The sequence below is a fragment of the Cygnus atratus genome, chromosome 15 (assembly GCF_013377495.2).
Source record: "Cygnus atratus isolate AKBS03 ecotype Queensland, Australia chromosome 15, CAtr_DNAZoo_HiC_assembly, whole genome shotgun sequence".
Taxonomy (NCBI): domain Eukaryota; kingdom Metazoa; phylum Chordata; class Aves; order Anseriformes; family Anatidae; genus Cygnus; species Cygnus atratus.
This window is the reverse complement of record NC_066376.1, coordinates 11,475,865-11,501,468: the sequence shown is the minus strand read 5'-3', so window position 1 is coordinate 11,501,468 and position 25,604 is coordinate 11,475,865. Positions and strand designations below refer to the sequence as shown.

The window sequence follows — 25,604 nt, the reverse complement described above, 5'->3', positions numbered from 1 at the left end:
CGGGAGCGGGGAGCGGGGAGCGGGGCTCGGTCACCCGCTCGTGCTCGCCGCGTGCCCCCTGCCCAGCGGCTTTTGCCACTGAGTCAGGCGGCGGGGGCGGCACGGAAACACCCGTGACCGTGACCGGGAGCGAGCCGGGGGGGGTGGGCCCGGCAGCCGCCCGCTGCCCGCGAGGCCCCGGGGGTGGCGCCGGGCTCCGCGCTGCCCCCCCGGGCCCCCTCGTTGGGGGGGGGGGGGTAGGGGGGGGTGTCCCCCTGCTCCCACCGCCGCGGGGCCTCGGGCCCGACGGGACTACAACTCCCATGGTGCCGCGGGGCGCGGGGCCCGCAGCGCTCACGTGACGGCGGCGGCGGCGCGGGTCACATGACCGGCCGGTGAGGCAGGGGCCGGCGGAGCCGCGCCGCCGCCGCCGCGCATGGCCAACGTCGCCAAGAAGGTGTCGTGGTCCGGCCGCGACCCCCGCGACGAGGACGAGGAGGGGCCCGCGGGGGAGAGCACCCCGCTGCTCAACGGCACCGGGCCCGGGGCGCCGGGCGGCGCGCGGCAGGTGGGGCCGCGCTGCGCCGCTGGGGGCTCTGCGGGGCTCTGCGGGGGCCCGAAGCGGGCGGGGCCCGGGGCCGGCGCCGGGCGGGGGCCTCCAGCCCCGGGGAGAAGCCGGAGGGAGCCGAGGCCGGGCCCAAGGCGGCGGGGCTGCGGCTCCCGCGGGGCCGTTCCCCCCCCCCCCCCCCCCCCCCCCCCGGTTAGCTGGGCCCCCCCCACGTAACCGAGCCGTGGCTCGGAGCGCGCTGCGGGGCCGGGGTCGGGGCCGGCCGGGGTTGGGGCCGTCAGGGAGCGTCCCCCGCAGCGCCCCGCAGCAAGCGCTGGGGGGGGGCGGGCTGCCCGGGAGCCTCCAGCCCAGGTGGGAAGCCGGGCGCTGGCAGCCGTTAGCACGGGCGGCTCGTCTGGCGTGATCCTGCGCTGCCCTGCTCCTGGGCAAGTCAGAACAGCGGGCTAATTAGGCTAATTAGGCTAATTAGAGGGGAGCGCAGGGTTTGTCGGGCTGGAAGTTTCTGCTGCGGCTCTGCGGGCCGGGGGCCCGGCTGGCTGGGAGGAGCTGGGGCGCTTCTGCAGCTGTGCCGATCCGAAAGTAGAACCGGGGCCTGTGCAGCAGCTCCGGGTGTGTGCCCAGCACGTCTCGCCTTTAAAAATCGCGTGGTGAGCCGTGCGGGCCTAGAGCACGTTACAATAAGGCTTAACTACGTCCCTTGGCTGCAGGTCGGTTAGGACGGGGTTTTTGTGGGTGGCTCTGGAGAAATGTCCGAGCCCACGTTCAGCGGGGCCGGTCGGTGGTGCTGAGACACCTGGCCCCGCTGCTGTGCTTCGCTGTGGCTCTGGGCAGGACGGCAGGACAGACACCGCTGCTCCCTGGCAGTGGCTCTGGCACCGAGGCTGACCTGCAGCCCTGTATGCCCTGTGCCCTCAGTGCCCCGTACCCCGACGGAGTCCTCCGTGGCTCTGAACTGCTCCAAGCACAGCACGCCCCCGCCAGGAGCGGGACGCGGGAAGTGTCACCGTGTCCCTGTAGTTGTCCGTGGCCAACTAACGCCAGTAGGAGCGCAGCCACGTGCGATAACTCCGTGGCACCAGGCTGGGAGGCTGGAAACTGAAGACGGGACAGCTCCGGCAGAGGGTGGGAGCCATTCAGCCCCTGGGAGGTTTCACCTGGCGGCACGGTAGTGCAGCAGAGATGGCACCAGTGGAGTTTCTTCTCTTTCTCACGTGTTCGTTTAATGGAAATGAAAGTGATCTTAGTGACAAAAGGAAGCACAGGTCTTTAGTTCCGCAGCTGACTGCTGCGAGCAGTCGAGGGCGGGAGGTTAGGAAGGGCTGTTTGCCTGGACGAACGTGCCCGTGGTTACAGAGCGGGTGCCACAGGGAAGTGGCTGGAGTCCCTCTGTTTTGGGGCTTGCCAGCTGGCTGGGAAGGGGGCTGGGCATGGCTGTGGAGCCGCGTGAGCCTCCGTCCCCTCCTCGGGACCTCCCGGTGGCTTGGGTCTGTGACGGTGCGAGGGGCCGCCGGTACCTCTGGGCACCGCGTGTGCCGGGGCGCGTGGGGCGCCTTGCTCTCCCGTCCTCAAGTGGTGCGTAGCCTGTCGGCTCTCAGGCTGACAGGCGGGTGGACAATTTCAGTAACAGCAGCTCGTTTCCATTAGCTTAAGGTACTTTTTGAAAAAGATATTCCTTAGCCGCCCGTTGAGGATGCGCTCCGTATGTGCGGGGGGAGCCCGGGGGCGCCTTCTGCCCGCCGCGGGGCCTGCGGGTGGGCGGCCTCGTTCTCCCCTGGCGTCCTGTGGGCAGAGCCGCGCGGTTCGGGGCTGCTGCCTGCTCTGGGCTGGCTGCGTGGGTTCAAGCCCATCTCGACTGCGCTTACCCGGCAGAGGAGGGACCATGGGAAGGCCTGCAGCTCGTCTCGCAGCAGCCCCGAAAGGGCCCTGGGGGCTGGGAATCCTTTTCTTCCTTCCTGCTGCTTTTGCAGTTTGTTGTTGTGTGGGCTCCTGATGCGGTCCGCGCCCTGTGCTGCGCCTTATCTCACCGATAGCAGAAAGCCACGTGCGCCCGGCGTCGGTTAGCGAGGAGCAGGGGGGTGATAAGGAGCAGCCTGCGGGTGGGCGCCGGGCGCAGGCGATGCCCTGCAGGGAGCGACCTCGCCGGCTCCCCGCGGAGACGGGCAGCAGCCGAACGCTCCCTGTTTGCGGGTCTTCAGAGCAGAGTTTGTCAGGCCCTGAAAGGCTGCTGTGCGCACAGCCGGTGGTTGTCCTGCGGGGGTTTTAGATAGCCCCGGTGGGAGCTGGTCCGCTACACGCCAGCCGGGATTGCTGCGAGACGAAACGCCCTGGTGGCATGGCACGCAGCAGCGCCGCTTATCAGATCTGCAGAGCGCCGGCCGGTTTGCTTACGTGGGCTCCTGTGGCTTGTTGGGAGCCGCAGGGCCAAGCCCTGGCCGTGCTGCTGGGTCTCCTTGCACCCCGCGCCACTGCTGGGGTTCACCTTAAACTGCCGCTGCCTGGTCTCCGGGCTGGTCCTTCTGGGGCCTGAGCACAAGCTGGTGGCTGAGACCTTTCGTCATCTTTTTTTTCTCTTTTGGGACTGATGCCGAGTTTGCCCCCGCCCGTCGCAGAGCAGCGTAAGGGGGAAGGCAGCTCTGGAGGTCTCAGCCCCTGCCAGGAGCAGGTCCCTTAGGCTGGGCGGCTCAGCCCCGCATCCAGTCTCTAGACCCCAGTTTCGGTGTATCGCCACCCTTGGCGTGACAGGTTTTCCCTAAGCAGATATTCCCTTACTATAACTTGTTTGCTGCCTGATGACCTGTCGATGCAGAGCTTTGGGGAACGTCGGGCTCCATCTTCTCTGGAACCTCATTAGGTCGCTGGAGACAGCAACAAGATCTCCCTGAGCAGGCCAAGCCCTCGGCTTCTCCTCGTGTACCTTAGCGTGTGCCGCAGCCCCTGGCCATCTTGCTGGCTGCACTGGGCTCTCTCCTGCGTCTCGGTGCCTGCCTTGCCCCGTGCAGCCCGAGCTGGCCGCGGTGTCCCGGGACTCCCCCTCAGCCTGTCCCTTGGGCTCGCTGCAAAGCTGCCTTCTAGCCGCCGGGGTTGGTCCGTCCCAGGTGCAGGGTTCTGCATCCCCCTCTGTCGAACTTTGGGGGGGTTCCCGCAGCCTGTTGAGGTCCCTCTGAAGAGCAGCGCTGCCCTCCGGCATATCGACTGCTCTGTTACTAGAGACATTAAGCGGGTTTGGTCATGACCAGCAGTCCGTGTTGAGGCTCTGGTCACCTCCTTGCACAGCTCAAAACGAGTGAGGAATTACCTCTAGCGCCTAAACAGAACAGGTGCTGAGGGCTGGGTAACGCTGTCATTCGTCCCCTGCTGTCGGGGGCAGCTCTCGCAGGGGGCTTCCCCGGTGGGCTTGGGGCAGGAGAGCTGCCGGTCCGTCTGCAGCCGCTGGGCTTCAAGAACAGTGCGTGCCGATGTATGGAAATAGTTGCTCTGCAGTCACGCCAGCATCATACGTACCCGGGAGCCTGCGTGTGGAAAGCACTCAGGCTGGGGTCACGTTGTCCGTGCGCTGCGCGGTTCTTTGAACCGTGCACAAATAACTTGCTGTCTGTGCCCCTGGTCGTCTGAATCCCTCCCTGTCCCTTCTGTGGAAGGCGGGTGCTGATGGAGGGAGCCTTTTCCCATCCTCCTGGCATGTGATCCCCGTGCCGGCCGAGACGGAGCCAGCCCTCCGCTTCAGCAGCGACTCGGGCTGCACAAACGCCGGGTGGCTGCCAGGACTGGGGGGAGCGGGGCAGGGCTTCTCCGTGTCACGATGGAAAAATTGCTGCGGGATCTGCTGGAGGCCTGACCCCAGGCGTGAGCAGGGAACGTGACATGAGTGGTGGCTTCCAGCTCGGTTCCCTGTTCTCGTCCGGGGCGTGTGGCTTCTAACGGGAACCCTAAACCTGCGTGCCGCTTGAAGCCAGGTGGAGGGAGGCTCCTCTGAAAGGTCTCTGCTTTCACTCTGCTGGGACCTCTGTGCCACCAGAGCAGCTGGGCGCTGAAACAAGTAGCTTCTGCTTCTGGCTCTTGACTCCGTGGGTTCCCGTCTGCTCCTGTGCCTCCCCTGGAGAGGTGACAGCTTTGTGCGTGCCTGGCTCGTGGGACGAGTTTGAGAAGCAGGGGCAAAACCCAACTGCAGGTCAGGGAGTAAACAGGAGTTGGGAGCTGATGGAGAAGTGGGAAAATAGGTCAGGCAGCCGACACAAAGGGATATTCTTCATCTGCGGTGACGTGCACGGCTCCCGGCTGCTCTGGCCTGCGCGTTCCAGGCAGGATCGGGGGGGATTAAAGCAAGAGGGGCTTGGTCTGGGATCTGCCGGCTTGCTGGCCCCTGCAGAGAGGGACCGACGTGCTGGGAGCTCCCTGTTGCTTGCTATGGCTTGTCTGTTCCCCAGTCTGTCAGCAAGGCTGTTTGGGAGTAGGGCTGATGGAGGGATGAGGGCTTTGGGCTGTTCTTAGTGACCGTGCTGCTCGCACCCTTGTGCCCGTGCGTTTCCCGGCGGTGGGGGTGATGGTGGGGGTGATGGCAGCCTGCGTGCTTCTGGTGGGGCTCCTCGTGGCGCTGCCCAGCTGCGGGCTCAGCCACAGCCCTTGCCTGCGTTGGCCGGGAGATGAGAGTTGCCCAGAATAGTCCCCAGACTCCTGCGTTATGCAATTGTGCTGCTAGTGACAAGCCTGAGAAAGGAGAACCTGCCTTCCCGGAGGCGCTGGCAGCGGCCGCTCCTTCCTGGCATCGTCCTGGGCCCCGGCTGCAGAGCAACGCGCCGCTTCCTCCTGCGTGCGCGGCGCTGGGACCTGGGCACGCCGAGGGTTTGGGGGGAAACGAGCGCCTGGGAACTCCCCAGGGGAGCAGATGGCAGAGCAAAAACGTGCCATTAGCCACCTCCTAGTGCTGGCCTGGCTGAGGAGCAGCCGCAGCAGGCCCTTGTGCTTGTGACCGCAGAGCAGTATTTTTTTTTTTGGGGGGGGGGGGGGGGCAGTGCATGGGGACGGGGACGCTGCGCGTGGAGGCAGCAGCCCACCCAGCAGGCAGTTTTGGAGGGCAGGACCCAGCGGTCAGACTGCCTGCAGGCAGCCCCGCTCCTCCGGCGTGGGGGAGTCGTGTTCTGGGGATGCAGCTGGAAGGCGAGAAGTGACCGGCCTGCGTCTGTGCGTCTGGGCTGTGGGGCAGCCACCTCCCTGCCGCGTCCCCTGCGAGCAGCTCTTTGTGGGTGCTGCCCCTCGGGGGGCTCTGGCCGTGGGCAGCCAGGCGGAGGTCGGCGTGAGGTGGGAGAGCTGGGACTCGCTGAGCCGGTGGTCGTGGCGCGTTGGGGAACTGACGCGGTTTTCCCTTCTCTTTGCAGTTCACTCCTTCTTCCTTGCTGCGCACTGGCCAGCTGAGCAATGTGGATCTCAACGAGGACGTCCGTGAGCTGGTGAGTGGCACAGGAGGGGGATGTTGCTGAGCTCCCTGCTGCAAATAACCCGAGGGGATGCTCCCAGGTCAGCAGTGTCCGTAACGGGAGACCCCTGGCCGTCTTCCACTGGTGGCACCAAGTGCTGCTCCCTCCCTGAATCGTGCTTGCCACGTGAGGGCTCCTGCGTGGCCCTGCTGGAGAAGTGGGTGCTGCGGCAATGGAGGGGCATTTCCTGCGCTGGTACCCCTGGTGACGAGGTGGTCGTAGCATGACCCAGAGATCTGGCTGGGCTGAGCGATTTGGGGGAGGGGGGCAAGGGCACGGTACAAGTGCTGGCTGGAAGCACAAGTGCCCTTTTGTGTTGTTGTGGTTTAAAGGGCTCGTTGGAGCTCTGGAGCAAGCTCGGAAGCTGCTGAAGATGTATCAGTGTTCCAAGCTCAGGCTGGCTCGGTCTCCCTCCTTCCTTGTCCTTTCTCTGCTGGGCTCTGCCCTCCTGGTTTGTCTAGTTCTCTCCATTTCCATCCTACAGCCCTCAGTAGGCACCCAAAGGGGTGGTCGCTGGGGCTGGGCCGTGGCCAGCTCCCCGTGAGGCTTCCTCCTGGGCTGGGTGACCTGCGTGGCGCGAGGAAGCCCGCTGCTGCTCGGCCCCCGTGTCGCTGGTTGCCCTTGGCCAGAGAACGCCGTGGCTGCGCCGAGCGGCAGGTCCTGACTGCCAGCCAAGCCCAGAGCTCAGCACCAGCTCACAGCACCGGGCCAAGCAGCTCGGGCTGGGGGAGCAGCTGCCGGCGCCGGGCGCCCTGCGGGAGCCGTTGGTGACCCCCGTGCCAGCAGCCCCTGGCACGGCGTTGCCCTGCCCCGGGGTCTGTGGCCTTGCCTGGAACTGGACAAGAGCAAATGCAGAACCAAGTGGGGTGGGGAGGATTTCTTCCTTGTCATGTGAGCTCCTGCCCGGCTCAGGCCGCGGGCAAGAGAAGCAGCTTTGACTCAGCACACAGGCAAGGGAGGGGACCTGTGGTGTGACAGCAGCTGGGGAGAGATCTCAGCTGTGCTCCTTCCCAGGGACCGGGCTGGCAGCAGGTATCTTGTGGAAACTCAGGTTTCAACCACCCACCTGGAAAATCTCCTCCCCCCAGATTGTCCTGCCTCAGTTGTGGAGCTTCACAAAGTGCCAATGGGAAGAATTCTGTTAAAATATTTCTTACGGAATTCTTAGGTGGAAAGAAATGCGTCTTAATCCAGTGCTTTGGAGAAAAGGCTGGGCCAGCTTTGGCTGTAGCTGTAACTCAGGGCCAGGAAAAGGGCATGTGATGCTGGGGGGGCCTCCTGCAGCCTTGGTGAATGCTCTAAATCAGAGCCAGGAGAAGCTTGCGTGATTGAAGGCGTTTGTGAAACAGAACTTGATTTCTGCCCCAAACCGAAGGTCTGCTTGAAATAGCTCCTTGCTTTAGGCCAAAGGAATTTCCTGCCGAGGCGAAACGTTGCCTTCCGCTGGGAGCACGGGGACGCTGTGTTAAGACGTCAGGTCGGTGCCGGCTGTGCCAAACCTCCGTCTGCCTGCTCCTTGCTCCCCCTGCGTGGGGCTGCCCCTGGGCAGATGTCCTGCCTGGGACAGAGGAGGTGGCCAGGGGTTCAGACGCAAAACACTCTTTGAATCGGTTTAAATCTGCCGCATGCGCTGTCTGGTGGAAAGTCACCCCAGGTCCTGGCCTGCTGGGCAGCCTCACTCAGGCCTCTCCCGAGCAGTCGTGCAGTAAAAGCAGCCCCACAGCGGCGGGGTGGCGCGGGCGCTCGGTGTCAGCAGTTACCAGGCAGCCGGCGAAGAGAGCAGGTCCCTCCCCGGCGCTGCAGGAGCGCCCAGCCCAGCCCCACCGACCTGTGCGTTGTGTCCCGCAGGAGACGGAGCTCCCTCGGCCGTATCCCAATGAGATCCCCCACAATGAGAAGCTCCTGTCGCTCAAGTACGAGGTATGTGGGCCCCTGATCCTCCCTCATCTGCCCCGCGGGGAAGGAGCAGGGTCCAGGAAGGGAAGAGATGCAGCACTATGGGGCTGTGGAGGGCACGGGTGAGGGTCTGAGGCTGGCCCTCCCCTGGCATAGGCGTCTTCGCCTGCATTAGAATGATGGAATGGCTCAGGTTAGAAGGGACCTTACAGCTCATCCAGTTCCAACCCCCCTGCCGTGGGCAGGCACACCTCCCACCAGATCAGGTTGCTCAGGGCCCATCCAGCCTGGTCTTGAACACCTCCAGGGATGGGGCATCCACAGCTGCTCTGGGGAACCTGTGCCAGGGCCTCCCTGCCCTCTGAGTGAAGCGTTTCCTCCTAACCTCTAAATTGAATCTCCCCTCTTTCATTTTAAACCATCCCCCCTTGTCCTGTCATCGTCTGCCCGAGCAAAAAGTCGCACTCCATCTATTTTATAAGCCCCCTTTAAGCACTGAAAAGCTGCAATAAGGTCACCCCGCAGCCTTCTGTCCTTCAGGCTGAACAGCCCCGGCTCTCTCAGCCTTCCTTCATAGGAGAACTAAAGACACTAAACAGCATCTCCCTCTTCTGAACTAGAGCCTGGACTATGACAACAGTGAAAACCAGCTGTTCCTGGAGGAGGAAAGGAGGATTAACCACACGGTGAGTCTCGCCGCGACGTGGTTGCCCGCTGTTCCTGCAGGCTGGCACCACAGCTGAGCCAGCCCTGCTGAGAGGAGGCGCGGGGAAGCCATCGCCTGCTTCTGTGTGCTGGGGCTCAGAAGCAGCTTGAGCCACGGTGGGTTTACAGGCATCAACCAGCTTGTGGTGAGCAGTGAAAGCTTGGAGCAGGGCGGCCAGATCCACAGGAATCCAGCGTGGTGTAAGGGAGGGCTCAAGCAGGAGCTGGCCCGGGTACACGTGGTGGCATTGCTGGGATGGAAACGGAGCAGAGGGAGCATCTGTGTAGGGAAGGCCTTGTCCTGGGGGCTTTGGGAGTCAGTGCTGCAGCAGAAAACAACAGGAGAGTCTGCTGAGAGGCCTGATGGAGGCGGGCAAGCTGGAAAAACTCATTTTCTGTCCAGGGATCCCTTGGAGGGGCAAGGGCACTGAGGGATGGCTTGAAATAAGTCAGCTGTGGCTGGGCTTTGCAGTTCTGCGCCTGCCTGTGTCGATTCTCCCTGGCCAGCTCTCCGCAGCCTGCAGCTTAGGCCTGGATCAGGAAAGGTGGCCAGGTGGGCTGGAAGCCCCTCCTTGATGCTCTTGGGGGCTGACGGCTGTTTGTCTGTCCGTCAGGCCTTCCGGACGGTGGAGATCAAGCGCTGGGTCATCTGTGCCATGATCGGCATCCTTACCGGCCTCGTCGCCTGCTTCATCGACATCGTGGTGGAGAACCTGGCCGGGCTGAAGTACCGAGTGGTGAAGGACAGTATCCTCACACGGAGAGCCGTGGCCTCCTCCTGGTGGCCGTGAGAGGGGCAGAGGGCAGCGCTTCCTCCCAGGGCCTTGGTGGCATGGGTCCTGCTGCCCGTGGTGCTGAGCTGTGGTAATGGAGGAGGCTGTGCTATGTGCAGGACCTGCTGCGCCTGCCGCAGCTCAAGGAGCTCCCTGGCGACCCCTAATTGCGGTGGGAGGCATGTTACTGAGCTGGCACTGGCCTTTCCTTGATCCGCCGCCTCAGACATCGACAAGTTCACGGAGAAAGGGGGCCTGTCGTTCTCTCTGTTACTCTGGGCCACCCTGAACGCCAGCGTGGTGATGGTGGGCTCTGTTATCGTCGCTTTCATAGAGGTAAGGGTTTGGAGGCCACCTGCCTGGGGGTACTTCTGTAACATCAAATGCATTTCTGCTGAATTGGCTCTTGGAAGTGCAGTTCCGTGGTGCTGGCTGGGAATGGCTCCGTCTGTGTGGTAAGATTTCTCCTCAGGTGTCAGACCGTCAGGGCGCGCTGCCCTTCGTCTGCAGCCCCAGCAGCTTGGGGCAAAGGAGGTGGCAGAAAGGTGTGCTCCAGCCTCGGAAGCAGGCACAGCTCTTGCTCTCGTGTCAGTTCGTGCAAGCCTCGGGCCTGGCTCAGCCTCTTTGCTTTGTGTGTACGTGAGCGTCTGCAGTGAGCAGGCTGGTCGGGTGCCTCGGAGACACGAGAGGACAGGCCAGCAACTGGCTGCTGACCTCTGGGGGCAGGTTGTGGCTGAGAGGGGGGCGATGGCTCCCTGCGAGCCTCTCTGAATCATCAGCGTCTTCCTTGTTGCTTTGCCCTCGCTCCTGTAAAGCTCTCCCTGGCCACCAGGTGAGAGCCTCCTGCAGCACTGGGCCTCTTGCCATGGCGCCGTGTTGGGGAGGACCTCGTGTCCCACAAGAACCCGCCAGCGGCTCCTCCCTCAGGGGCTGCGTGTCTGTGGAGGTGCAGTGGGTGCAAGCCCACCTCCAGAGCCTGTCAGCAAGCTTTGGCCTTGTCTTTGAGCCTTCCCGAGGATATGTTGGTGTGCCCTGTGCTTTAGGGACAGGAATAAAGTGACCAATGTGGTCCCAGTCTCTGTCCTGTCCGTGGCAGCCACGAATACCTTCCCCATTCCCCACAGCCCGTGGCAGCCGGCAGTGGCATTCCCCAGATCAAATGCTATCTCAACGGCGTGAAGATCCCGCACGTCGTCCGCCTCAAGGTAAGCGGGAGCTTGTGGGATGAGCACCTTCCGCGCGTGCTGGGCTGGACCCAGCGAGTTGTGTCCTTGTGCCGTGGGGTGCTCCCTGCGTGTGCTGTGGCAGAGCCGCAGCCGGGCTCCCCGCGGCGCTGTGGAGCGCCCCCGCACCCTCGTGATGCGCTGTGCCTTTTGCTCTGTTTTGCAGACCCTGGTGATCAAAGTCTGCGGGGTCATCCTCTCGGTGGTCGGCGGCCTGGCCGTTGGGAAGGTGATGTGCACAGGGCTCTCTCGGACGCGCTGCAGGCGCGGTGTTACCCGCTGCGGTGCAGCCTGGCGCTGGGGACTGGCGCTGGTGGCCCCGCGGTGACTTCCCACTCTCACTCCCTGGTCTGCTGGCCAAGGTGACCGCGGCACGGCCGCTGGGGAGCAGCAGAGGGCATGCAGTGCCAGCCCCAGGATCTGTGGTGCCACCAAGAACGCATCTGTGTTCATCCCCAGGGGTGTGAGATGGGGGGACCTTGCTAGCCTGCCTGCTACGGCTGGGGGCAAGGAGGGCAGCCTCGGCAAGCCTCTGTCTCCTCTGCTGGAGCGGGAGCTGGTGGGAACCACTCAGTAGAATGAGAATCTGGGGGGAAACATAAAGGTCTGCATCTGCTAGAGGGAATTCTCCTGGGCTAGACTTGAAGAGGTGGAGCTGGTACAGGCAGAGCGTGTTGCTGGGTGCCGGTGTCCAGCTCCTTCAGGGCAGTGACCTGAGGAGAAGCAGGCAGCCTTCCCCAGCTTCCCTCAGCTCCAGGGGTTCTTCCTTCCCCTGCCTGACCCTGCTCTCCTGCCCGCAGGAAGGACCCATGATTCACTCCGGAGCGGTGATTGCTGCTGGCATCTCCCAGGGGAGATCCACGTCTTTGAAGCGAGACTTCAAGGTTGGTGCTCAGGGCTGCGGGGCTGTGCTGCAGGGGCTCTGGACATGTTCCCTGGCCATACCTATCAGACTTCCCCAGCCAGGAGATGTGTTGCGTAGCCCTGTGTGCGCTTCTGAGCTCCAGCAAAGGGCTTGTGCCTCCTTCCCTGCTGAGGCTTGGGGTCTGTCAAGCGATGGCCCCTGAAAAATGGCATTGTGAGCATTGAAAGGGAGGAGGGGGCAGAGCTCTGTGCCAGGAGCAGAGGAGCTTGGAGGGGCAGTGTTCCCTCTGTTCCCATCCCCATTGGGTGGAGGAGGAAAACTCTCCTTGCGCTGCCAGCATAAGGTGAGCAACATAAGTCTTACACAGCTTTCATATGAAAGTTGGCGTGATATGAATTTTGCTACGTGTTACCATGAAATGCAGAAAAAATCCTACATGCATGTTAATATTTTTCATTGTACCGTCACAGGAATAATTGTCCGTGAACGTGCTGGTCCTAAATTAATCTTCCGCAAGTTACTAGGATGCTAATGTTAGTTGCATGGCATCATCCATGCAGCTTGGAAATTAGGTTGGAAATTAGGAAAAATGCAGGCTGGAAATTAGGAGAAATTTCTGCTTAGAGTGGTCAGGCATTGGGACGGGTTGCCCAGGGGGGAGGTGGTGGAGTCACTGTCCCTGGGGGCGTTTAAGGAAAGGTTGGACGTGGTGCTTAGGGACATGGTTTAGTGGGTGATAGTGGTGGTAGAGGGGTGGTTGGACCAGATGATCTTGGAGGGCTTTCCCAACCTTAATGACTCTGTGATTCTGTGATCCACCAGCACCTCTCCCTGGTGAGCCAAGACCTGCCTGGTGCCAGAGCCCAGCCCCAGCCTGCCTCTGGGGTGCTGGAGCTCGGACTGCCTCAGGGAAGGTGTCTGGAGAGAGGGAGGGAGTTGTGGTCTCCAGCCCGCGCTGCTTGAATCCCATCCTGTGCCCCTGGGGGTGCCCGGAATGGGCTGTTCCTTGGGGTTGTGTTGGTGGCAAGAGGTCACATGCGGTGTTCCCCGTGTCTCCTCCTGAGCTCATGCCTTTGGCCAGCCCTGAACCTGCCTTCGCTTGGGTATTTCAGATCTTCGAGTACTTCCGCAGAGACACAGAAAAGAGGGACTTTGTCTCGGCTGGAGCTGCTGCTGGTGTCTCGGCTGCGTTTGGTGCCCCTGTGGGTACGTGTCTCGGTTCTGATGCTGAGCAGCGCCTGCATGCACGTCTTACCAGGAGGTTGCTCCTGCCTGCGCGGGGGCGGCTGCGGGGACCTAGGGCGCTGCAGGAGCCTGGGCCAGGAGAGCCCAGCCTTTACCTCCAGGCTCAAACACTTGCCTGGAAGCCCGGAGGGTAGGTGATGTGTGGTGGGAACGTGTGAGCAACTGAATCTGGTGTGCTGCCATCCTCTGCCAGCTCCAGGACTGAGAAGAAAAAAACAGCTGCACCGAAAGTGGTGCCCCAAACCTTCCCCAAAAGTGCCTGGCCTCCCTCCAAGCTGCCCTGCCCTGCCCTGCCCTGCAGGTCTTGGGAAGAGAGGAGGTGGTTATCTGTGTCTGATGCTAAATGTTGCCTCCCTGAGATGGGGAAGGATGGTGAAGGGGCTTTGCTGCAAGCAGTACGTCGTTGGTGGCTTGGTGGGCTTGGCTGGTCCCTTCCCCAGAGCCCGTCAGTTGTGGGCTGGGTGGGTTTGGCTGCCTCAGCTGGTGCTGCTGGGCAAGGGTCCCTGGTACGTGCCCGTTGTGAAGATGTTTGTCTGTCTTGCACTTGCAGGGGGCGTTCTCTTCAGCTTGGAGGAAGGGGCTTCCTTCTGGAACCAGTTCCTGACGTGGAGAATTGTAAGTGCTGGGAAGCAGAAGCAGTAACTCAAGAGCTGCCAGCTCCGGGTCTGTGTGCAGCCCCTGGCACTCTGGGATCCCTCCGTGCCCAGCAGCAGCTCCTGGGGTCCTGCCGCTGGGCCTCCAGGGGCCTGAGCCAATTGTGTCTGGAGCCTTCTCCACCGTCCTCTCCAGTGCTCTGGGAGCTGTGCCTCAGGGAGGCCTGTGACGCTGCTGTGGTGTTTGGGAAGGCCTGATCTGATTAACACAGGGTGTGCTGGCATTGTCTCCCCCCCCCCGCTGTGCCCTTGGGGCTGGGTGTCCCACAGCTGTGTGCTTCCTGCCATCCCTTGGCTGGGCGTCCAAGGGATCAGGGCATCTCAAATCCCTTTCTAGCCCCCAGGGGCTGAATTTGGGTCTGGCTGAGCAAGGTAGTGTTTTCTGAGGCTGCTGACCCCTTTTCCAAGGGAGCTGGCAGCAGAGAGGCAAGAGGAAGAGCAAGCTCGTGGTGTATGCTGCCCAGAGTGCTGCTGTGGGGAACGTGGCCGCTTGTCTCCAGCACACAGCGGGTGCCAAGTCCTAGCCAAGAGCTCGGGGTGTTTTGGGGTAGCACGGAGGGAGCAATGCTGGATGTGTCCAGCAGTGACTCTGGGCTGCATCTCCTTCTAGTTCTTTGCCTCCATGATCTCGACATTCACTCTGAACTCTGTCCTGAGCGTTTACCACGGCAATGCTTGGGATCTCTCCAGCCCCGGGCTCATCAATTTTGGCAGGTTTGATAACGAGGTATGGCACGGATACTCTTCTGCATAAGGCTCTGTTGGGGTGTTAGAAGCAGCATGGGGGGGTTGGGGACACCAGTATGTCTTCACACGTTGCCTGGGGACTGAGGCAGGCTCCGGGGTTTGGCTGGATCCCAGGCCCACCGATGCGAGCAGAAGGTGTTTCTGCAGCCACCGCTGGGTCCGGGTGCTGCGGGGTATGCAGGGGATGTCCTGGGGGAACTCCAAGAGCCACTCTGGCTCAGGCTTGTGCTGCCTGAGCAAATGGTGACTCACTGCAAAAGGGTCAGCAGATCTGAAACCCATCTCTTGTTTTTAGAAAATGGGATACACAATCCAGGAAATTCCTATCTTCATCTTTATGGGCGTGGTTGGTAAGAGAGTTCTGCTCTTTCAATTCGATTAGTCTGAATAATTCCCTCTGTTCTCTGTCTGGGCCTAAAAAGCTTCAGGATCCTGCTTCCTGGGGGAGTGGAAAATCCATTTGACTCTGGAGCAGAGGCTGCTCGTGGGGCTTATGGGGGTGAGAGCTGGACCCCGGGCCAGCCCTCACTCACTCCTGTAGCAAAGGCGAGCCCGTTTCATCTGCGTCCTGCAGTCACTCGTTGGGGTTGGTGTGTTGTGGCAGCCCAGTGCGCTCAAGCTGTGGTGCTTCAGCCACCCTTACCCCTCCGGAAAGGGGAAACAGAGCGCATCAGGCACTCCCCAGCGTGCTCACCCAGCTCTGCAGCTGCCCGGGTGTCTGTTTGCCTGTCCCTAGTGCCGGTGCTGTGACGCTGGTGCTGGGCTCCGCTTGGTTTCAGGGCCTGGCATCCTCCACGCTCTGTGGGGCTGCCCAAGCAGGGGCAGCATCTGTGTGTCCCGGGCAGCCGGTCACACTGGATGTGTTGTCGATGTCTCCCTGAGCTTCGCTGTTTCTCTCGCCTCTTGGGCGACCACCGGAGGGTGACATTTCCCTCTTCTGCGTTTGCAGGCGGGATCCTGGGGGCCCTGTTCAATGCCCTGAATTACTGGTTAACGATGTTCCGGATCAGGTAAGAGCTTGTAGGCGGTAAAGGTGACCGAAGTGGGTTGGCTGGCACCTTCTGTGCTCCCTGCAAGTGGTGTTCCTACCCAGAGCCAGGCTGTAACCTCATACCTAATGTGTAACGTGAGAAATGACAGCTGGAAGCCGGCGAACTAAGATGCCACGTGCCTCTTGCTGCCCACAGCCGAGGCTTTGACCCACAGCATCCTGCCTTTGCTCTGACCCTGCTGTGTTTCTCTTTAGTGACCTGAGGGCCCAGACGAGTGCAAATGCTGTACACACCTGACTGTTACGTGTTTCTGAGAGCAATCTGAGAGCTGCTTAACCCCGTGTGATGTGCCAAGTGGGTCGCAAGTGACCCTGCGCAGTCCAGGAGGGCAGAACAGGGGCTCGTGGGGGGGGCCTGCGGATGCCCTCGGGGCTGTCTTTTGAGAGCCAAATCCACGTGCTGCCCCGGGGCACAGCAGGACCCTCGCTTCACTGTGAGGAGGCAGCTCAAGAACCAGCTCTAGTTGGCTGGGGCCTGCAGCAGCTGCCCTCCTGTTCCTGGCGCAGCCCTCCGTTCCCTCCAGCCCGTGAGGCCTGCCTGCAGCCCACCGCCGGGCACCCCTGGGTGCTGCTGGGGCAGAGCTGGCCCCACCGCTCCGCTCCCCTCGCAGGTACATCCACCGGCCCTGCCTCCAGGTGATTGAGGCCATGCTGGTCGCAGCGGTGACGGCGGCTGTGGGGTTCGTCATGATTTACTGCTCTCGAGACTGCCAGCCCATCCAGGGGAGCACGGTGGCCTATCCCCTGCAGGTAGGAGGTGCTGGGGGGAGACCCTGAGCCTCGGCGGAGGCTGGGAGCTGAGCAGGGGAAAGAAATCCTGCTGGGCCTTGCTGGTTCCCCTGCAGTCAGTGCCTTCTGCTCCGGGTGGAGCTGGAGACCCTGGTGCAGCAAGCAGGGGATGGTTCTGCTGGCCGGCCTGACCCAAAGCTCTGGAAATAAAAGCAGCTGGCTGCTCTTTCATCCGAGTCCTGGCTTGGCAGGGACAGAGGCAAAGGCACCAGCCAGCAGGTTGTCACCAGCCAGATGGCAGTGGGGCCTGGCTGAAGCTGTGAAGTGGTGGTGTGGGCATGCGAGAAGCAGCGTGGTTGTTGGGGCCCTCTGCTCACATTTTGGGCGCTTTCCTTTGTGCTGCAAAGAAACGTGTAAAGCTGCCAGGCCAGAGATCCAGGGGAAGCATCTCTCTCGTTCTGACTTCGTTCCGTTCTCCTCCCGTATGGCAGCACCCCGCCCTCAGCTCAGCGGGGGTGCCCCACATCCCCAGCTCTGCCCTGGGCTCCTCCTCACCGTAATGCCCAGCTCGGAGATGTGAGCCCCGCTCATGCTGCAGCGTTACTTTGCGGGGGTCTCCGCAATCACCAACAGCAAACGAGCTGGGTAGAAGCGCTGCGGCGGCGGTGTCCTTGCAGCCTGCAGCTGTCTTCTCGCCAGCACGCAGCCGCTGCGCTCCGCAGCCAGCTGGAGCCCGGCAGCCTTTGCTGCCACAGGGCAGCCCACATCTGCCACTTCTAACTTGTTTTTTTTTTTCCCCTTTCCCTCCTTAGCTTTTCTGTGCTGATGGAGAGTACAACTCTATGGCCACTGCCTTCTTCAACACACCTGAGAAGAGTGTTGTCAACCTCTTCCATGACCCTCCAGGTCTGCCTGCCTAGCGAATGCTTCCTCAAATAAGAGCAGAGTGGGGCAGGGTTTGTGCTCGGTGGCTGATCCGTTCCCTCCTTGCTTGTGGGACGAGGCAGGGGGCGGTCAGCATGGCCCAGGAAGGCACGATGGGATCCTGCCGAGCCCTGTGCGGGGCAGCGGGGAGCGAGTGGCTGCGTTGTGGTGCGACAGCGAGGGGCTGTGCTGCTGGCGGCCAGCTGGATGCGCGGGAGGGGTGATGTGAGCCTGTGGGCATCCAAAAACCTGCTGCTGCTGCACCGCGGCTGAGGTTGGCCAAAAGCCTTTCGAGTGAGCTCGGGGAGAACAGGCCTGGCAGTGCCTGCTGTGTGCCGAGGCACCCAGCAGCTTGGCCAAAGGGCTGCGGTCTTGGGGCAGCTGGCGGACAAAGGCTTGGTTCTGTCTGTGTGTGTCTGCAAGCTGGCACCTCTGAGTGGCGTGGGAGCATGTCTGAGCCTTGCTTGTTCTCTGGAGACTGTCCTGGAAATACCCCGGGCTGTATCCTTACTTTTGCCCCTGAATGACTTTACCTTCTGGGCAGGTTGTGGAGGTGGATTTCTGGAGTTTGGATTTGCTCGAGAAGTTAAATTTGGCTTTCATATTCTAGTTCCCATTTCCCTCGGACCCCATGTGACGATAACGTGCTCTCTTCCCCCTGGGCCTGCTGCTCTGAGTTTTAGACCCTCGGTCTGGGGTGTGCAGCTCAGTACTTGGCACAGTGACGGGTGTCCCATGTCTCAGGGCTGCTTCCTGCAGCACTGGGCCCTTCCTGGTTCCGTGCTTCGGTCCATTGACCTCTCTGTAAAGGAGAGAGGTTGCAAAGTATGAATTCAAACTAGACCGAGCCTGCTCATCAGTCCTAAAAGTAGTACTAGGCTGAGTCCTGGGGACAACAGTGTCTCACTGTGCTGGGGGACAACATGAAGGCATGCCCTGCACCATGGGGGCTGCGTGACAGGGAGGGTGTTTGTAGAACCTGCTCTGCTGAGCTGATCCCAAAGCTGACTGTAGCACCTCCGTCCTGCTGACCTCGTCCTCCAATGTTGGCAGTTCCTTGGGACTTTGCAGAGTTCGTCATTTTTCCTTGCAGGAAGCTGAGAAATGCAGGGCTGAAAGGGGCTGGGTCATCGTGGGTCACGAGATGGAAGAGATGCGTGTGCTGGACTCAGTGGGATGGGAGGGCTTTGGATGGCACTGGCAGGGTGCTTGGCAGAGGTAGAAACAACCCAGAGAGCCAGATTGAAAGGCTTGTGCTGTCAGGGAGGATGCTGGGGGGGAAGTCTGGAGGAAGGTGCACCCGACAAGAGGGGTTTTGTCTGCTGGGAGCGAGTGTCAGGGGCTGCTGCTGTCTGTTCTCCCCTGGCTGCAGCCCCTTGCGGTGCCCTTTGGGCTGTGGAACCAGCACTGACTCTGTTTTCTCCCCACCCCAGGTTCCTACAACCCCATGACGCTGGGGATGTTCACCCTGATGTATTTCTTCCTGGCCTGCTGGACGTATGGCCTCACGGTGTCTGCGGGGGTCTTCATCCCTTCCCTGCTGATCGGCGCTGCCTGGGGGAGGCTGTTCGGCATCTCCCTGTCCTACTTGACCAAGGGCTCAGTGAGTGTTTGATGGGAAGGGGCACTGGGCGGGATGTGGCGCCCAGCTCTCCTCATCTTGCTGCTGGCCCAGCTGCATGCGCAGGCGGTGGGCGCAGAGCTGGCTGAGAGCCCGGCACGGCGGTCTGGAGAAGCGTGGAGCGCGTTGACTCCTCGCTTGATGTCTTCCTGGGCTGTGTCTCTGGGCTTTCTTCAGTCCCAACGGAACCCTGCCGACATCTGGGCTGTGCAGAAGTCCTCAGGCACTTCATGCTCCTTGGGAAGGGGGTTTTGGGGCCAGGGCACTGCTTGTTATCCGTGGATGACCTGGAGTCAGCAGCTGACTGAACCCTTTCTCTCTCAGATCTGGGCTGACCCTGGGAAGTACGCCCTGATGGGAGCTGCCGCACAGCTGGGTGAGTTGCCTCCCCCCTTTGGGACTTGGGGCCACCTCTGACTCGTGTCACAGTGAAGGTGGCAGGGCAAGAAATGGTCTTTGCTTCCCTGGTGCAGCTTTTTCCCCTAGCTGAAGCGAAGCCTGTGTGGTGTTGCTAAAATCCCAGCCTGGCTGTCAGCTCCCTAACAGCCCTGCCAAGTGCTGGGCTCGTCCAGGGCAGCGGCTGGCCCCGTGCGGCCCCGGGGCTGGAGGTGCTGCAGGGCTGAGGCCTGGCTTGGGTCTGGCAGCTCTGCGTTCCCCTGGCCCACCCCGGCCCCCCATGGATCGTGGCTCACTGGCACTTGGTGCCCTGTCTCCTGCCTGCAAAGCTGATGGAGGCGAGCAGCATCCCTGGGTGGGTCGGACATGCTGCCTGCCTCGTGGGGTGCCTGTGTGGGAATCCTGGGTTGCTGTTCAGAGACTGAGGGGCCTTGGATGCTCTCCCCTGCCCCCCTAAGTCCCTGCTCCTTTTGGGTGCTTCTTACAGGTGGGATAGTGCGGATGACACTGAGTCTCACGGTCATCATGATGGAGGCAACGGGCAATGTTACCTATGGCTTTCCCATCATGCTGGTGCTGATGACAGCGAAGATTGTGGGAGACTACTTCGTGGAGGTGAGGGCTGGCTGTGCTCACTGGGAGCCCAGGACTGGGCGAGAGGCTGTGGGTGAGGATTTGGGGTACTGCCAAGCCGGGGAAGCTGTAAGTGAGGACTGGGGGTGTTGCAGAGCCGGTGGACTCTCAGAGGGGAGCTGCTGCCTGGCTGCACCCCCTCAGCATCTCAGCAGGCCCCTCCTGACAGCTCGGCTCTCCTTGCAGGGGCTCTACGACATGCACATCCAGCTGCAGAGCGTGCCATTCTTGCACTGGGAGGCTCCGGTGACGTCCCACTCCCTCACGGCCAGGTAGGTGGGCTGGGGGACACCACCACGCAGCTGCAGCCCTCGGTCCGTGCTGTCGGCCCGAGTCGAGAAGGGTGGTGGTGACCTGCTTTGGTCACAGGTGCCTGATGGTCACCGGCACCATCAGTCCAGCCCCTTCCCCAGCAGGGTGAAGTGCCTCTCCATGGTTATGGGGAGCGAGGAGGTGTGTGCGTGGTGGGGTGAGTTCAGGGTGTGCTGCCACTGAATTGTTTCCCCCTGATTCTTCCCCGCAGGGAGGTCATGAGCACTCCCGTCACCTGTCTGCGGAGGATCGAGCGGGTGGGCACGGTTGTGGACATCCTCAGTGACACCTCCTCCAACCACAACGGCTTCCCCGTGGTGGAGAGCAACCCCAACACCACCCAGGTGGGCTGGGTGCCCCCCGGGGGGATGGGACAGCAGCAGCTCGCGAGGGGAGGTGTCCGGGCTCGGCTGTGCGAGGGCTGGCCGTGGCGTGGGACCCTCGTGCTCTCCTCCCCTCCCCAGCCTTGTTTTTACACACGATGCTCTGTTGCAGGTGGCAGGGCTGCGGGGTTTGATCCTGCGCTCCCAGCTCATCGTCCTGCTGAAGCACAAGGTGGGTGGTGCTGCACAGAGAGGCTGGCTGGGCTGCCCTGGGGCCCTGCTGCCCCGGCCCCACCGCTGCCTCGGGCCCTTTGGTACCTGCCCTGTAGGGAAGGGCTGGCAGAGCATCCCTGTCACCTCCCTTGGCTCTCCGTTTGATGGGGGCCGCCGTGCAGCCCGTGGGCACATTGGTGTGCCCAGCAGCCTGCTGTGCCTCACTGGGCTTGCAAACCACCCCTGTTATCAGAAGCAAGCTGCTTCTCCCTGGGTGCTCCCCCTACCTCATGCTCCTGTCCTCTTCCCTTCTTACCCTGCCTTGGTGCCCTGGTGTGGGCTGTGGGGCTGCAGTGCCCCAGTCAGCATCTTGGGACGGTCGCTGATGGTGTCTCTCTCCCCAAGGTTTTTGTGGAGAGGGCCAACCTGAGCCTGGTGCAGCGGCGGCTGAAGCTGAAGGATTTCCGGGACGCCTACCCCCGCTTCCCCCCCATCCAGTCAATCCACGTCTCCCAGGATGAGCGCGAGTGCATGATCGACCTGAGCGAGTTCATGAACCCCTCGCCCTACACCGTGCCTCAGGTAACATCCAGGGGCCCCTCTGCGCCCCAGTCTGTCAGGGAGCCAGCCGTGCTGGGGAACCAGAGCCAGCTGGGGCCTCTGTGACCCATGCGGCCCCGATCTGCCTTGCAGGAGGCGTCTCTGCCACGGGTGTTCAAGCTTTTCCGGGCCCTGGGCCTGCGGCACTTGGTGGTTGTGGACAATCGCAACGAGGTGAGTCCCCGGGGCTGCCAGGCACTCGCTGTGTGCGGGCAGACTGGGCTCTTTGGGATGCTGCTGTTGTCCCCAGGCTCAGCTCGCCAGCACGGGGCCTCATGCTGTCCCTTCCCGGCAGGTGGTGGGCATGGTCACCCGCAAGGATCTTGCCAGGTACCGGCTGGGGAAGGAAGGACTGGAGGAGCTCTCGCTGGCACAGACATGATGTGGGGCAGCGCTGCCCAGCGGGATCGCACGCTGGCCCCTCTGAGACTGGGACCCTCATTTGGTAGAGGCAGGGAGAGGACTGGGCTGGCTTGTGGAGGTATCGTGGTGCCTGGAGCACTGGCACAGCTGTTCTGCCCTGGCTCTCCCGTGTATCGCTGCCTCCCACCTCTGCCAGCTCCTCTCCTCCTCGCCCTTTCCTCTGCTTCCCTGAGGGATCAAAATATGCTGTTGGTTCTGTTAGCTCTTCGAGTAAGCTCACCGAGGGTTGTGTGAAGGCTGGAGCATGCCTGGGGAGCCAAAGTGCCCTGCTGAGCTGGGTACTGTCTCTCTGCCCTGGCCCCTGCCCTCTCTCTCTGCTACTGCCCTGGGCATTCCGGGACTGGGCACCTTGTCTGGGGCTGGGTCTGGCTCTGTGGGGAGGGGAGGTGGCAGGGCTCTCCCCTGCTCCCAGGGCCCTGTCCCCTCTCCCCATGCTGCTGCTGCCTGGGTCGGGCTGAGCCCTGTGTCTGTTACTTTGGCCAGAGGGGATCCCTGCCCTGCCCCACTGTGCAATAAAAGGGCTCCAACGGTTCAGCAGCTGCTGTCTCTTGCTCTTTCTTGGCTCCCTTGACTGCTGTGCCCCTAAGCCTATGAGGTGGGGGCACAGTGTGGCCCTTCCTTGTGGCTTGGAGGGGATAAGAAGGGGAGGGCGTCCCTCGGGTGGTGGTGGGCCTGGAACGTGACCCTAGTGTGTTCCCCTGTGCCTCCAGCCCTCCCCTCAGTCTCCTCAGTGCTGCTGCATCTCCCCTGCAGTGATACTGGGTCGAAAGTGACCCCAGCTGCCTTTCTGTACTTCCTGCACCTTGGTCCAGACCTTTGCAGCAGCCTGGGTCCTGCTAGCCTTGGGTGGTGTCCCCAAAACCAGCCACCAGATCCAGCCCCAGGGAGAGAGCCGAGCCTGCAGCTCCCTGGGTGGTGAGGAGTGCTCCAGCCCTCACAGTTCTTTGCCCTCTAAGCTCCAACTCCTTTATCTTCCTCTGCCCTCATTACCCTGGGTGCTGGCCTTGGCCCTGCTCTGTGCTGCACCCCGGGCCTGGTCCCTGCCCTGGGGTGTGAGTGCTCTGCACTGTGTTCTCCTGGAGGGGAGCCGGGCAGGGAGAACCTGGCATCTAGGGGCTTTCTACTGCGGGCTACTTCTGTGCTGAAATAAACCCTGTTTGTACTTTTACGTGGTGGCGCCTGGCTCTTGCTTCCCTCCTTCCCTGGCCCTGCTGCCTGGGCTCAGCGCAAGGCATTGGGCTCGGGGGAGCCCTCAGGAGCTGAGACCCTGGGGTTGGTGCTGGGGGGCACGAGCAGCGCTCCCCCTGCATGTGCCATGGGGTGGGGGGGGTGCTGTATGAGCGGGAGTGCTGGGAGCCAGAGGTCCCTGGCAGGCCTGGGCTGTTCAAGGTTGCCCCTTCCTGGGTGCTTTTCCCTTTCAAGCCTGACAAAGAGCCACCACAAAGACGGGGATGCCTCTGCCGGGCCCTGGTAACAGCGCCGGGCTCCGGCGGCAGCCAGGAGGCCACAGGGAAGGGCTGGCTGTGCCGGGGTGCGGCCCTGTCCTCCCGCCTGGGTCTGACACCCAGCAGTGCGGTGGTAGCAGGTCCCTGCTGCCTGGGCAGGCATCGGGTTCCCTGGATGGCAGCCGGGCACTTTATGAGGCCCTGTGCTGCCCTTTGCCCCAGCGCAGCTGAGATAAGGGGATGGGATCCACTGAGTTGGACCCGCAGAGCAAACATGGGCTGTTGGCTCCTCCAGCCACCGCGCTTCCCTCCTCCTGCTCCTGGAGGGCTGCAGAGCCCTTTGTCACCAGAGGCAGGGATGCCCCTGTTGCAGCGGCGGATGGCGAAGGACACCGTGCGCACTCGTGCCTAGCAGGAGTCGTTTATTCACTCGTCCCATCGCCAGCTCCAACCCAGTGGCTCCAGCTGCCCCAGCGCTGGCACCGGGGCTGCGGTTTGATCATTAACTGGGTGGCAAGCGGCAGGGCCAGGGCCCCCGGGCCGTGGTGGGGTCAGAGCCCGACAAAGGGCTCAGCATCCAGCCCCAGGCGGCCCGGCTCAGGAAGCAGCTCCCGCCCAGCGCCCGGCAGCTCCGGCCCCGGCTCCACCGTCCAGTTGGCCAGGAGGTCGCTGAAGTCGGGGGTGCCGGCGTGGAGGAGGCCGGCAGGGCCAGGGCCTGGCTCCCTCCAGAAGGAAGGTGGCAGCTTCCTCCTGTGCATGGGGGTGATGTGGCCGTATTTCCTCTCCAGCCGCTGCGTCTTGCCACCGGCCCCCCGGGGCGGCAGGCACCGGTGCACGCCGTACTCAAAGAGCTCGGCCAGCGGCCCCAGCCTGTGCGTGGCCCCGGGGCCGCCCCGTGCCATCACTGCTTCGGGCTGGGGCTGGCTGCCCTGTGCTGCACACGGCAGGCTGGCGGCGCCTGGCTCGCGGGCGGCGCACCGGGGCGAGCTGCAGTCCTCGGGTGTGCCGCGGCCGCCGGCAGGCTCCTCCTGGCCCCGCCGCCCAAAGTACCGCTGGATGTCACAGCTGATGAGCTCCGAAAACCGGAGGAGCCGCAGGGTGGTCTCAGCAGCGTTTGGGCCGGCCAGCTCCAGCCCGCTGCAGCTGGTGCTGTCCTCTGCTGCCTCCTCTTCATCTTCCTCTTCCTCCTCTTCGTCATCTTCCTCCTCCTCCTCCTCAGAGAGGTCGGGGAAGTCGGGTTCGGGGCGTGTGGGCAGCAGCAGGCCGTGTGGGAAGGGCGAGGGCAGCCGCAGCCCGGCCAGGGGCCGGATGACACCCGTGGCCATGTCAGCGCGCAGGGGCAGCCCGGGGCCTGGACTCACCCTGCGGGGCAGGGACGGCGGGGTGAGGGCGGCACGCACCCCGGGGTCTCCGCGTCCTGGTGCCCCACAGCAGCGCTCGGCCCTGAGGTGACAGCAGGGGGGTGCTGCGTGGTGCGGTGCCACGGCCAGCGTGGGGCAGCGGGGCCGCCGATCTATGGGATGGGGCAACTGAAAACATCCCCCTGAGCCCTGGGATGCATGGCAGCAGGGTTGTCACCGCTGATGCATAGGATGTGGGGAAGCACAGACATCCCCCTAAGCCACAGAGCAGGGTTTACGTCCGCCCCCCCCCCCCCAAAGGTGTGAGGCAGCAGGATGTTCCCTGTCGCCCCAGGGCACTGTGGAGGTGGATGAGGCCCTGGGAACAGCACCCTGCCGCCATGGGTTGCACACCTGGGATGCTGAGCCCCTTCCCTATGCAATGGTCCCACGGGATTCCCTGTGACAGGGCAAACCTCCCCGCACTGCCCTGGCTGCCTCTGACCACAGCTGGGTCTTGCTGAGCTGCACGAGGACCCCTCTGTATTCAGAGATCTGTTCCCCGGGGTCCCCAGCCCTGGCTCGCTGTGGGGCATTCTCAGCCACATGCGTGGGAGTGCCATCACCCAGCTCCAAAAGGCTCTCGGGGCAGCAGTGCCTCTGGGGACAAATCCCGATGCCGCCTGGCCAAGCCGGCCAAGCCTGGGACAGCATCACTGCTGTCCCCGTGCATCCCTCTGCACGCTGTCCCCTCCATGGGGCCTCCAGTCCCCTCCGTGGGGCCAGCGGGCAGGCAGCGTCGGGGCTCAGCTCCCGGGGCGCCGCACAGCGCAGCAGGGACGCTCGCCTCTGGGCTGTGGGGAGTGGGAGTGGGGCAGCCACACTGCCAGAGCCAGCCTGCCCCGGTGCCACCCGTGGCTGGAGAAATGCCCCGGTGCAGGAGGGCATCGCCCGGGGCTGTGGCTCCTCCGGTGCCTCAGCTCAGCTCGGCACTCACCTTGGTGCTGCTGCCTGGCCATGCATAGGCTCCCGCGCCGCTCCCCCTCGCTGTCCCTCCACCTGGGCCTGAAGTATTTATAGCGGAGCAGCGAGCTGACGGCTGGCAAATATTTGGTAGCTGTATTGTAATAGTAGACTCGGTAAACAGAGCTGGGGTTTGCTTTAGCACCCAGCAACGGGAGAGCGGCGCGGGGAGGGACGTGGGGACGGAAGGCAGGGCTCACCTTAATGGTTCACTAGCCAGGGGATTTTCAAGTGTTGTTCCTGTAGATTCACCTATTAAATCGGCAGCCCCAGCTGCCAAACTGCCTGCACACTTGTACCGAGGGCTCTTATCTCTCTGCTGATTGGAGGCGAAATCAAGCTTTGTCAAATAGGCGTAAAATTAAATTTCATGCTATTTTGACTCCTGGAGTAGGGATCTTCTGAAGAACACACTGCTTATCGAGCGATGCCTGTGCAAACAGGCA

The 25,604-nt window shown here is 62.7% G+C and overlaps 2 protein-coding genes across 2 annotated transcripts; one reads left to right on the top strand and one right to left on the bottom strand.

The window, feature by feature from the left end:
- The first annotated feature begins 322 nt into the window (after positions 1–322).
- Positions 323–22,518, top strand: CLCN7 (chloride voltage-gated channel 7). The gene is made up of 25 exons (XM_035548776.2): positions 323–547; positions 5,920–5,991; positions 7,867–7,938; positions 8,535–8,600; positions 9,234–9,366; positions 9,619–9,728; positions 10,517–10,597; positions 10,782–10,844; positions 11,416–11,499; positions 12,593–12,686; positions 13,276–13,340; positions 13,989–14,105; positions 14,421–14,475; positions 15,075–15,135; positions 15,788–15,926; positions 16,718–16,811; positions 18,263–18,432; positions 18,775–18,826; positions 19,334–19,461; positions 19,666–19,751; positions 20,003–20,135; positions 20,287–20,346; positions 20,733–20,909; positions 21,021–21,101; positions 21,223–22,518. The coding sequence occupies exons 1-25, from the start codon at positions 416–418 to the stop codon at positions 21,307–21,309; spliced, it is 2,412 nt and encodes an 803-aa protein (XP_035404669.1). The 5' UTR covers positions 323–415; the 3' UTR covers positions 21,310–22,518.
- Positions 22,519–23,346: 828 nt separating this feature from the next.
- PERCC1 (proline and glutamate rich with coiled coil 1) lies at positions 23,347–25,158 on the bottom strand. Its single transcript, XM_035548990.2, has 2 exons — positions 25,133–25,158; positions 23,347–24,157 (listed from the first exon to the last, which is right to left on the bottom strand). The coding sequence occupies exons 1-2, from the start codon at positions 25,156–25,158 to the stop codon at positions 23,347–23,349; spliced, it is 837 nt and encodes a 278-aa protein (XP_035404883.2).
- Between the last annotated feature and the right edge of the window lie 446 nt (positions 25,159–25,604).

Excerpts from the sequence above, each read along its gene's own strand:
- CLCN7 (XM_035548776.2), top strand. The coding sequence starts at position 416 with ATGGCCAACGTCGCCAAGAAGGTGTCGTGGTCCGGCCGCGACCCCCGC. Across the intron at positions 8,601-9,233 it reads AAAGGAGGATTAACCACACG|GCCTTCCGGACGGTGGAGAT; the intron begins GTGAGTCTCGCC and ends TCTGTCCGTCAG. Across the intron at positions 18,433-18,774 it reads CCTACTTGACCAAGGGCTCA|ATCTGGGCTGACCCTGGGAA; the intron begins GTGAGTGTTTGA and ends TTTCTCTCTCAG.
- PERCC1 (XM_035548990.2), bottom strand. The coding sequence starts at position 25,158 with ATGCATGGCCAGGCAGCAGCACCAAG. Across the intron at positions 24,158-25,132 it reads GGCCAGGCAGCAGCACCAAG|GGTGAGTCCAGGCCCCGGGC; the intron begins GTGAGTGCCGAG and ends CCTGCCCCGCAG.